The sequence below is a fragment of the Cryptosporidium ryanae genome (genome assembly GCF_009792415.1).
Source record: "Cryptosporidium ryanae isolate 45019 chromosome Unknown contig_9, whole genome shotgun sequence".
NCBI lineage: Eukaryota > Apicomplexa > Conoidasida > Eucoccidiorida > Cryptosporidiidae > Cryptosporidium > Cryptosporidium ryanae.
The window spans coordinates 113777-126174 of NW_027125502.1; the positions used below are offsets into that span (position 1 = coordinate 113777).

Genomic DNA, 12398 nt, shown 5'->3' on the forward strand with positions numbered 1-12398 from the left:
AAAATTAAAACAAAAAAACTCTTCTTCTGCCCCCCTCCCCCATTTAGATATCATTTTGGCACTATTATCTCAGCCCCTCCCCACAATATAATATGCGGTTTATTTTTTTAGCGGGAGTTTCACAATGTTAAGTCAACGAAACTAATTAATATAAGTATACTATCTCACTAAATTATTTTCTTCCTTTTTTGTCCAATACCTAATGTAGTTTGTTTTTGAACGTTATCAAGTTTGTTGATACCTTCAATACCATTCTTTATATACTTCTTTATGTTCTTTTCCATTATCAAATCTTCTTTTTCCTCTTTAGTATACCCAAAACCTAAATTGTACTTGGCGTTATAATAAAAGTTATTAAGTTTTAACATAAATTCATTCCAATAATGATATAGCTCTGAGAAGATACTCATGGCAGAAAATTTTATCATTTCATTTATTTCTTCGTTCTCGGAGTCCTCCCTTTCTTTTTTAAAAGGCTTAACATGCTTTCCAGCCTCGAGAATGGCTTCTAATAGGGTAGGATCGACTTTCGAATTCTTAACGTAAGTATAATAATCCAATATGAATTTGTATATCTGGGGATTAAATTTGGTTCTAATTGGATACAAACCAGGTTTTTCAGAAAGAAACTTTTCGTAATTTATCTTATTCATAAATTCTTTATATCTTTCTTCGTTAATAACGTTAAATCCAAATAGGCCATCTTTATTAACTAATTCATCGAAATTAATACCATAGTTATTAATTAACTTATTCTTTTGATCTTCTAATCCACCATTCAAAAGTAAAGACTTTAGACTTTTTTCCATATTCAAATCAGGTAGTTCTTTAATAGGTCTCCTCTTCAAGTCTGTTATTGCTGTGACCGTTTTAACAAGCTGCAAAAGTCTATTTCCTTCCATTTCTCCAGGAGAAAATGGGAGAAACTTTCTTAATATTGGTATAAATTCTTGATGAAATCTACCTTCCGGCTTCATTTTCTGAAAGAAATCTGAAGGCTTTTTTCTATTGTAGTAATTTTCAACTGCGTTGTCAAATAAAGTCCTCCTTAGCCTCCATGAAGTGTACTTTTTGTTTTTTCTTTTTGTTAAACTGATTGTTCTTGCCATTACCATATGGGGTATCGGTCCAACTCCATCTTTAAGATAGAAAAAGTCCTCAATATACACCTTCGGAATTAAAGGCTGGTATTTGAATGATTGTCTTGTACCATCCAAAATTTTTGCTATTTTTATTGAATACAATAAAGATTTATTATTCACTGAATCAAATAACCTTTGATTAATTTCCGTGTCTCTAACAAACTTCGAGTTATTATCCATTTCAAACACCATTATTGGTACTTTGTAAATGAATTGAACTAATTCAAAAATATTTATATGTTTCATGCCACTTCCTTTGTAAAAGTGCTCAAGGTGTTCATCTTTTATATATTTTTTCAATCTTTGTTTTTCACAAAATTCAAATACATAGGAAACTACATCTTTATCTACACCCTCAACATTAATATACACATCTTTAGTTGTGAATTTCTTGATTATATCATTCTCTATTTCACAAACTTTTTCTACCAGCGATAATGCCGATAATATTGTTGATTTTATAATTGATCTATATGTATTTGTACCATACAAAAGCAAGGAAACAGATTCAAAAATGTCATCTATTGGTGATTCAAACGTAGATTTATTTAAATTTTTTTTATATGGTTCTGGTTTATATCCCCAAAAACTTGAAAATTTTTCTTTGTGACCTCCATTAAACTCATTTAATTTATTTAAGACTTTTCTTCCAAATTTACCCAAATTTCGAAAACCACTTTTTGGAAATTCATCTTGGAATCCAATCTCAGAATTATATCTTTTTGTATCTTTTCTTTCAAATAAAATCTCCCTTTCAATTAAGTTTCCGCCTTGTTCCAAAAAGTATTTAACGAAGTCATCATATTTTACGTATATTTCTGATACGTATTCACTATTAAAAAATGATCTGAATTGCACCTTCATTTCTTCGTTCCAATCAACTAGGTCTTCACCTTCAAACCCAGTAAAGATATCAATAAAAAATTTCATGGGATCTTTGTTATATTCTACTGATTTTACAAGTTTTATGGGATCTTCCACCACGTTTCTAAGATAAAAGGACACCGAATGCATGGAAACTCTTTCGTCCTCTATTAAATCTTCATCTGTAGGAATTGAATTTGAAATTCCAAATCTTGATAGTGGAACTCTTATAAAGCTATAGTGGCATATTACCATTGCAGATGGATACGAAACCACACCTCTAGTTGTTAAAATAGATGCGCATGTATTTAATATGAGCTGACGATCAAAATTATTCCAATAAGCTTCCTCGTAAGTTGGAATATATGAACATCTTTGAAGTTCATTTTTTCTTTTTGTATAATTAAAGTCATCATAGTCTTCCAACTCTATTTTTGACTTCCAAATAAATGGAGAAATAGAGTGCATCGAGATTGCCAATTCTTTTGCAATTTGATAAAGTGCTTCTTTTTCTATTGAAATTCCTTTTCTACCAATATAATAAACCATTCTAAACAGATTTTTTGAAATTATTGATACCTCAGGAAACCTCGGAATTAATTCTTGCATTTGAATTATATTTGAGTTTTCTGGAGTCAGTTGGTTGTAAATTGCTGAGATACTTTTTTGAGAGGATAAACGATTAATATCATTGTAATAATATTCATTAGTAAGACAACTAGAAAATGTTGCACAAATTTCTTTTACTAATTGTATTCTTCCAACCACTTTTATCAGGCTTTTTGGTGTATCTTTATTTTTTGACTCGATATTTTCATTTTCGATAAATAAAAATTGATTTAAGTCTATTGGATCTAGTAAAGCCATCTCGCAAACTGTAACAACGAAAGCTATTGGTCTAACGTTTGAATTTTTGTCAATTATGGGAAGTTGAGAAATAACTGTTGATACAATTTTATCATAAACAACCATTGGTGGAATATAGTTGGGATCTGGATTAAACAAATAGGGTGAAATAGAGTTAGCAAAGCAAAAAAAAACAGTTGAAATTGTATCAAGTGGTAACATCCAGTGGTCTCTCGCAATATTGAATAAAATATTTAAGTTCAAATCAATTTTTTTCAAAGTTTCATTTATTGGTTTGGGTTTTGGAAGACTACCTGAGAATGGAATGAAGGAAAACGAAGGCTCTTCTGAAGCCAAACCATATTTAGATAGATTTATTTGACCATTCCACGGTTTTTTAGTTGGAAGAAATACAGGTGTGAGTTCCATATTGCTTTTAGGAGTATTTAACACTTTTAATTCTATTTCTGGTTCCTCACCGACAAATCTATTCTTTTTCTCCAAAGATTCTAATGATGAATTCAAATTCATTAGTTTTGAACGTATAAGTTCATTTTTGTATTCTTCCATATTGTTTGAGGTTATTTTTTTGTTATCATCAATTTCATTTGCTGAATAGTCAGCTATGTCTGTCTCTTTATTGGATTCCAACTTCTTGTTCACTTGTTTTTGTTCTTCCACTTTTTTATAGTCAGCTTTATTATTTTGAGCATTTGTATCTCCAATATAAATAATATTCTGCAGAAATTCAAGGTTAATTGTTTCTTGTAGTTTATCCCAATTAAAGAGTGGGATAGATTCGAATATTTTATACATAAACATTCGGCTCTCGTACACTCCGGCCTCAAGAAACGAAATGAGTGGCTGAACTATAATTGAGTATTGATTTAAATATTTAATATTAACTTCATCAGAATCATTCCTAATATTGGAATACTGCAATCTCCTATCTGAAATATCCTCTCTCTGTTTCGGCACTTTTTCAGTGTTAATGAATATTCTTCCATATGTGTAATTTGAATGTCTTCTTAGTTCTGATTCTCTTTGCACATTATCAAAATGATTTGTTTCTTCATCATCCAAACGGTTTTTATTCTCAAATTTTACGCCTTTGTCTACATCATTAAGAAAATCACTATCGATTGTTCTGTAATTCACCTTTATTCCTGCTTCCTTTGAAATAATCTGATTATTTGTCCTTTCATCGTAAAGTGGCAAAATTGAGTCCCAAATAAAATTTGACTTATCTCGTACATTATTAGTGATCCTTGCTTCTTCCGGAATTATATCATTTTCAGCAGTGAATACATCCTTGTAATATCCTGTTGGAATTCTATAATCTACTAATAAACGAATGATTTTGCACGAAACCAATTTGTTTGTATTTCCCTCAAAGTATTTATCTGAACTATTTTCATCTTTGTGCTTAACTTTACCCAAATCATCAATTAACTCGGTTAGCTCCTTTTCCAAACGAAATTCAATTCTTAATTCAGGATCATACTCAATTCTTTTACTATATATTTTGATAGGAATTTGGTAAATCCTGTAAAATGCGATCAATTCAATTAAAGCCGGACCTCTTGAATTATTGAGCAAAAGAGAATAATACAATTCGGGATTTAAAACTCCAAACATAGTGTAAAACTCCTTGAATTCTTCCCAATTGAGTTTGATATATCCCAACACTGCAGAATGAATTAGAGAAATGATACTCGAGACACTATCACCATTTTCAACTTCAATGGAACCATAAAGTTGAATACTCAGCGATCTATATAACATCCATTTATCCTGGGTAACCTTGAATTGAATGAAATCAGGTACATACAAAATTTCTGGACTTTTTAGTGAATTCAATTCTGCATCTGAGTATATTGGATTCGGTCTGAGTCTTCTCTTCGAGGGAGAAGCCAATACTCTTTTTTCAATATCATTAACTGTAAAAAAAACATTCGAATCATGTACATTCGTGGGAACATACATAAAGGCAATATTACATATTACTTCCGATAACTTAAAGTTTGTTATCTTTAGTAGGCTTTCTGTACAATATGTTTGTCTCAATAATGCCGAATGATTTGCAAAGTTACTTATTTCATAAGTCATCTTTATAATTAACCTAAGAGGTAACTTCAAACCTATTTTCCCAGAATAATAGTACAATCTACACATATCTCTAATATTCATACCTGGAAAACTCATCTCAGGAAGATCGAAATTAATATAACTCATTTCATGAAAAGAAGCAATAAATTTATCTGATGGTAATGAATTTATACTCGTTCTCCTTTCTAATATATCTGGGAAAAGAGGAATGTTAGAAATTTCTTGTAAAACTCCTATTTTGTTTTCTTCAACGTCAAAAATATGCGATTTGTTGAAAACATAATCATCAATACTTTCTTTCAAGTCTTCATCCATACATTCATAAAAGTAATGACAAATGTCATCATAGACCATTTCCAATAGATTTGCTGAGTCGTTTGGTCTTTTGTTAGCGCTAACCGTCTCATTTGACCTTCTCTTGTTTACAAAATACTGATACACTTTGAAATCTGAAACAGAAATTCCGATAATTGAGCTTTCAAAACTTTTTTTTCCAAGCCCCAAGCCTTCATACGCACCTATATCAGTTGTATGAAACATATTGACACAAACATTGATCATATTTTCCTTTTCCTCAAAGTATTTAAAAAAAGGTATTCCCATTGTTATTTTTATAATAGAATCAAGTCTCGAGTTAGTTATTGAATTTACAGATTTCCATCTAATCAACATTAAAGGTAAAACTGCTTTATACATACAAACGGCTGCATTTAATGTTGACCCAGACAAAAATGAAAAATCAGATGCAATGGCCAAAAACCTTTTAAATAAATCACCTTTTTTACTGTAGAACTCATCTTCATCAATTTCATTATCGTAGTCAAAATTTATTATTTGCTCTGGTATTCCTATTGGAATCTTGTTTTCCAAATATGGAGACCATCTCATATTATGAAATTGTACTTCTTTCTCTTGAATGACATGAATTGGATCCAACTTTGACAGTGTCAATTTTCTGATTACTTCATTATTAAAACGATTTTGATCTTTATACTCGTTTGGTCCATCAATATATTTAATTTGATATGTATTTTTATCATAATCATTTTTACCTACATTAAAACCCATTGATTTTTTTCTTGTTCCGTTAATAAATTTATTTAAAATCTCCAAGTCTCTTGATTTATTAACACTATACATCTCTTCTGGATATGATGTATATAAAGCTCTGCCGTATAAGTACTCTAAATTCAAATTTTTGTAGTCAATTTTAGTAAGATTTTTATTATCAGTTTCCCAATAGTATTCTGGTACAGCTTCATAAACCTTTTTTCGATATGGAACAAAATATAAACTGTCAGATTCAAGTTCTCCGTACTTTTTATCTACAAATAGATAATATTTTGATGGTTTTGTTGTTAACGGCTTTGTAGCTTTAGTATCATTTTTTACTTCACCTATCACAAATATCTTTTCCTTAAAAGTAGGCACCTTCAGACGATATCTAGGAGTTAAATAGTCTTCATATTTATATTTCTCTTTTATATTTTGCAAGTCTTCATTCAATTTATCTTTGTATGGAAGTGTGTCTGTATCATTACCAAAATATCCAAAATTTTTATCATTGTAATGATTTTCAACTTTTTCAGAAAGAATAAATCTAGAGTTTAAAAACTGGAATGTTGTATATAAAATGTAAAACACAATAAAATTTACACCTCCAGGGTGCATCTTTTACTTTTTATTTTGATAGCCTTTATAAGTTCTCTTTAGAGGAAATTTTTAGTGCATGCAGCTGTTACCGCCATAGTGATCTATATTTGAACAGATTCTGAAAGTGACGATTCAAAATGAAATTAAATCAATACACATTAAACTGTGCTTATAATCATTTATGCAAAAACTCATTCTTAGTATAATATAATGTAGGTTTTAAATGCAAGTTATAATGAAAGAGCATTTTCAATTGAAAAATGGCCTGAACCCAATATGCAATGAAAAATACCACTACCAGTTTTTTATAATATAAATGATACATTTTTGACACAAAAAACGGTATAGGAGCAGAAAAATTTATGTTGTAAATTAAGATGAATTTAATTAACGGTGAATCAGAAAATAACGTTAACTCCTGCTTTGACAATTCAAATTCATATCAACAAGACATGATTAAAATCAAAAACCCCAATTTGGGAAAGAAAAACGTTAATATTATATGTCTTGATGATTCAGAAACCAGAGTAAGTCAGGAAAATTCAGAGGTTTTGGAAAAAAACACGAACAAAATGTTAACGGTATATCAACGTATTCAAATTTCATTTTTAGTCTGTCTCACAATTGCAAACATGATAATCTTTATGATAGCGTTTTCTACAAAAAGATAAATTTAATAATATCGGCTTTCATATATCATGCATCTAATACAACAATTGGGACTTGAATATGAGTATAAAAACCGTGATACCATTCATTTACCTCTTGTGGTGTGCGTGCATTGACACTATTGCCATATGCAGAATATCCTATAGCACGTATAGAATTGTATCCTTGTGGATTTTCAAGTGATTTCTGGCAAGAAGAGTAAATAACCCAGCCTCCTGTTGAAATATAATAAAAAAATATGGATATATAAATCTATTAGAATTTTACCTACCTGGAGGAATTGTATTGTCATAAACAATATTATGTTTACAATTACCAGTTTCATCAGAACTCTCAAAACTTGGATTACCGTATTTCACAATTTTAGTTCTCAATAGTGTCCCATTAAAAAAAGGTGAAATCAAATTCAATTTATCAACTGAATTCAATGACTTTGAGCTTTTAAGTATCTTTTGGAGTGAATATTCTCTCTGATTCGGAATAATTGGCCATGTTCCACTTTCTAACCAAGGTACTGAACCGTACAAAAATGAGTAAAGGTATAACGTAATAAAGAAAACAAAAATTCCGGATATAATGACTAAAGAAAAATAATTAACCATTATTTTAAATTTATATAAACATACCTATAATTAAGGTACACTTTTTATAGTATCTCGTAATTTCTATTTTATTTTCTCTATTTTTTTTGTTTAGTTCTACATAATATTGATTAGACTTTTTATTTATATATTTTTTCTGGTGTTTCCAAATTGAATCCTTTATCTTTTCCTTTGTTTGTTGTTTTCTTCCGTCATGATCATCCATATTTAAATAATTTCTTTGGATATTATCTCAGTTTTAAATATTTATCAAATCAATTTACGGTATTTCCCTTTCAAATATACAACTAGTTATTTATGTTTTTAAAAATCACCACACACCTAAATTTGCTGTAAATTTCATAATTTAAAAAATAATTTCCCATTATTTAAAATAGTTTTTGGGTTATCGTTTTAAGATTTAAATGATCTTTCTATGCAAAAATATCAACTAAAGCATGCTACAATAACGTCAGACATATTCCGCCAAGCCTACAAAAAAAATCTATTGGCGGTATTTGAAATCGACATATTCTGATCTTGATTTATATATGAGAAAATATAAATAAAAGAAAGTTTATTAAAAATAGGGTTTGTTTTATTTTATTATAAATAAACATTAGTATGTAACACTTAAAATAAAAATATAAACGAATGTCAACATATATGAATAGCTGGATTTATGGAGCACATTAGAGCAGAGTCATTCTTCAAGAAAGATGAATACTGGAAAGAAAGTGAAAAACGCTTTTTAAAAAATGAATTCAGAGGTTCAAGAGAATCACTTGAATCTGTGATATCACCTAACTCTGAAATTAGTTCTTGTATTTTGAATGATTTAAGCGGTTCTTCCCAAGAATTAAGCGAAGACTTTTTGGTCAATATTGATGAAGAGAATAAAAGTGATGAAATTCAAAAATTTTCAAATATTCCTATTATAAACACAGTTTTTTGTGATATTTCTTCTGTAAAATATACAACTTACTCAGAAGTAAAATCATTATTCTATTTCTTGTCAATTTTTTTTTTAATTTTGAGTTTTTTATTATTTGAAAGAACCTGGAATAATGTTTCTCAGATAAAAATTAACTATGATAATTTTGGTGGGTTCCCAAAACTATTAAAAGAAGGTATTACATACTCAAATGAGAACTATACTTCTCAGGAAAATAACTCTTTGTATGAATTTACAACTGATCGGGCTTTGTATGATCCAGTGTTCGTTTACTACGGAATTGATGGTTTTTTTAGTAATACCAAGGAGTTTGTCAGCTCGAAACCGCAAGAGGTATTCGGATATGGGTATAAGTGCACACACATACTTACAATTGAAGATTTTATAAGATATAGGCCAGATATTAGAAAACATATTGCCGAATTTTTCAGAGTTCCAGAAGATTTTGACTTTAAATCTATTGATAAGTTATTTATCTCAAACAAAAAGAAGACAAAAATTTTTAATATCGGAAAAAATCATTCATATACTAATATACTATGTGGGCTCCCAATGTACTCGATTTTTACAGATGAAATTGAAATAATTAATAAGGATCACGGAAATTTATTTATTAGGACTAATATAGATTGTCAAGAAGATCAGTGGAAATACAAATTGTTACACAATTTCAGACAATTTGTTATATCAAAAATTAATAATTCTTACTTTTATAACAAATCAAATACAGGAAAACAAAAAATCAAAGAACCAATACCAAAGTTGTCAATAATGCTTTCTAGATGGTGGACACAAAGCATCTCTCCGAATTTTATAAAAATATACGGAATAATAAGTTCTTCAAATGAATATTCTGAAGTAGAGGATGATATTGTATTATATCCTGGTTCCTACGAATTGAATGTTACTTCAAATATATTTCCCAATAATAAGTGGGGCACTGAAAAATACATTTTGTTAATGAATCTGTCTGTTTTTGGAGGACGTCAGTATTTACCAGCGGCTATTTGTTTATTTATCTCACTTGTATATGCAGTAATCATATACTTTGATCCAAAGCGTGCACAAATAATAATAATAAAAAATAAAATCGATCAATAGAATCAATTTTTGGTCTAGATATAATTATATGTTTTTTATTAATTTTTTTTATTAAAAATTGATCAAATGCATTACCTGCATATATATATATATATATATATCTAATTATTTATCTTTTGCATGCCAACTTTTGTTCGTGTTTGCCTTAATAGCATTTTGGGCGCCTGCCCCACACACTGCATATTTTTTTGATATATCTTCCAAAAGGAACTATAAAAAGAAAAAAAGTTGTAAAGATTTCGAGGGATTTTCACAGCTACTTTAAAATTTCTCTGGTTTTGACAGTAATTTATCATATATATTTCTGAGATGAGTTCCAACTATGAATCTATTGGGGGAATGGGTATGATGGACAAGTGTTACTTTACCGGAAAGAGCGACCTTTTAAATTGGCTAAATTCTTATTTTAATTTGAATGTTACTCGTATTGAAGACTGTGCAAGCGGGGCAATATATTGTCAGATTGCAGATGCCGTATATTACTATCAGGTTCCCATGAAAAACGTAAACTGGGGTGTAAAACATGATTTTCAATACCTACACAATTACAAACTATTGCAACAAGTATTCGGGAAAGTCAACCAACCAAAATATATTGACATAAACAAGTTAGTTAAAGGAAAATACCAAGATAATCTGGAATTTCTTCAGTGGATGAAAGGGTTATTTGACGAATCTCGTGCAATTGACAGAGACTATGACGCAATTGGAAGAAGAAGCTTAGGAAAAGGACCTTTTCCAGTATATGCAGGGCAAATAATACCAATATCAAGTATTTCAAGAAATACTACGGATAACTTTGCTCAGAATAAACCAAATGACACTTTTATTTCGACTGTCAAATCTACAAGGAAAAGTAATCATAGTGAAGTAGAAAGATTGAGAAGGGCATTAAATAAAGAGATAGAGGAAAAAGACATTGTAGACAAAGAAAGAATGTTTTACTTCAATAAATTAAGAGCAATCGAAATACTATATGAAGAATTAAATGGAAAAAAAATTCAGTTTATGCCCCTAAAAGATATATCAGAAATACTCTATGATAATAACGATATAGATCTCGAAAAATTCTCGAAGAAGGTCACATCAGGGAGCGCCCTTTTAAATAGTAATGGAGTAATAAGCACATCATCAGGGGCAGAGGATTCATAAAGCCCCATTACTCTTGGAAAAATTACTTTAAATTAGATAACTCTTTTTTCAAGATTTCTTTCTTTTTTTCAATATAAAATTGGGTTTGAGCGCATTTAGCAATTCAGATGAGTTTGAATCAATTTTATCGAGTTGGACTTGTTCTAATGTTTTCCTAATTCCCTCAGATGGACTTGAACTCCCATTTAGGTGTTCTGGTTCCTTTAATTCACTTTTAACAACCGTTCTTGACTTACATGTGACAGAGTCTTCCTCTGAGTTTCGCGAAACTGTAATCTCTTTTTCGTTAAATGGTGATTTCTCAATGTTGAATAAAACCTTAAATTGCGAATTTGAATTAATTTCCAACGAATGAATGAGTTCCTTATCCACTTTATTGTTTTGAATCACTTCAGACTTATTTAACTTTTCACTATCAAATGTATCTTTTAGCTCTTGGTGAATTTTTTGGCTATGCATTGTTGCAAGTTGAATAGCATGTTTAAGCTGATTTTCGGATATCTTAGCTCCTCCAAATTTGCTTATTCTGCAAATCTCATTTCTTTCATTAATTGCAATATGAATGCTTGTCTCAATAACAGACTCTTCGTCTATTGTAGGGTCTACTACGTAAGTTAGCTCATCCTTGCAGTTTAAGTATCCTATTGTCACAGAAAGTGGAAAATGGTGAATGTTAAATGGAAGCATCTCCATACGCTTAATGGTAGATTCTAATCTATCAATGTCAATGTTGTTTATTCCTTCCAAATTTGACTTCTCTAGAAAACTAACTAAATCAATATCTACAAACTTATAGTGTTTGAATCCAGCAATTGATGCTAATAAACATGCATCAATTAAGTTCCCATCGTTATATAACACGTGCAACTCACACTTAACTGACCAGGTACAAATTCCACTCATAATACAAAGAACTTCAGTGTCTATTGCACCAGATTCTCTCAATGTTTTTTCAACATAATTTCCTATTTCGGCTCCCATAGAATTTCTATTGTAACGATATTCGTGACTTATTGGATTTACAGATAAAGGCCCCAAATCAACACTAAACGAAATGAATCCTTCAGAGCCTCTATCTGGATTTGGAGTAGATAACTCACTTTTCACAATACATAGTACATGTGTTCTTCCAATACTAATCTCCACTTCCCCATAGTTTTTATTCAACTTTATCCTCAAACCTCTGTATTCATTCATTGTTCTACCATCTACTCTGAGGCCATATTCCCTAATACCTACTATAAGAGACTCCATAGTCGCCCTTGTAGAATAACTCTTGAGCAATAAAAAAATAAATCAATAATCTACCATTACTTTTTTAATGTC

At 29.8% G+C, this 12398-nt stretch overlaps 5 protein-coding genes across 5 annotated transcripts; 2 read left to right on the forward strand and 3 right to left on the reverse strand.

Moving 5' to 3' along the window:
- Window positions 1–167: 167 nt before the first annotated feature.
- Window positions 168–6632, reverse strand: FG386_003640 (uncharacterized protein; the record flags this gene model as incomplete). Its single annotated transcript, XM_067343074.1, has 1 exon — window positions 168–6632. One exon carries the CDS (start codon window positions 6630–6632, stop codon window positions 168–170), a length of 6465 nt encoding a protein of 2154 aa, XP_067198682.1.
- A 678-nt stretch (window positions 6633–7310) lies between these two features.
- Window positions 7311–8090, reverse strand: FG386_003642 (uncharacterized protein; the record flags this gene model as incomplete). Its single annotated transcript, XM_067343076.1, has 3 exons — window positions 7311–7498; window positions 7555–7863; window positions 7910–8090. 3 exons carry the CDS (start codon window positions 8088–8090, stop codon window positions 7311–7313), a joined length of 678 nt encoding a protein of 225 aa, XP_067198684.1.
- Window positions 8091–8546: 456 nt separating this feature from the next.
- On the forward strand, window positions 8547–9920 carry FG386_003643 (uncharacterized protein; the record flags this gene model as incomplete). Its single annotated transcript, XM_067343077.1, has 1 exon — window positions 8547–9920. The coding sequence occupies one exon, from the start codon at window positions 8547–8549 to the stop codon at window positions 9918–9920; it is 1374 nt and encodes a 457-aa protein (XP_067198685.1).
- A 309-nt stretch (window positions 9921–10229) lies between these two features.
- On the forward strand, window positions 10230–11072 carry FG386_003644 (EB1 like microtubule binding protein; the record flags this gene model as incomplete). Its single annotated transcript, XM_067343078.1, has 1 exon — window positions 10230–11072. The coding sequence occupies one exon, from the start codon at window positions 10230–10232 to the stop codon at window positions 11070–11072; it is 843 nt and encodes a 280-aa protein (XP_067198686.1).
- A 48-nt stretch (window positions 11073–11120) lies between these two features.
- Window positions 11121–12326, reverse strand: FG386_003645 (polymyositis/scleroderma autoantigen 1; the record flags this gene model as incomplete). The annotated part of the gene is made up of 1 exon (XM_067343079.1): window positions 11121–12326. One exon carries the CDS (start codon window positions 12324–12326, stop codon window positions 11121–11123), a length of 1206 nt encoding a protein of 401 aa, XP_067198687.1.
- Window positions 12327–12398: the final 72 nt, after the last annotated feature.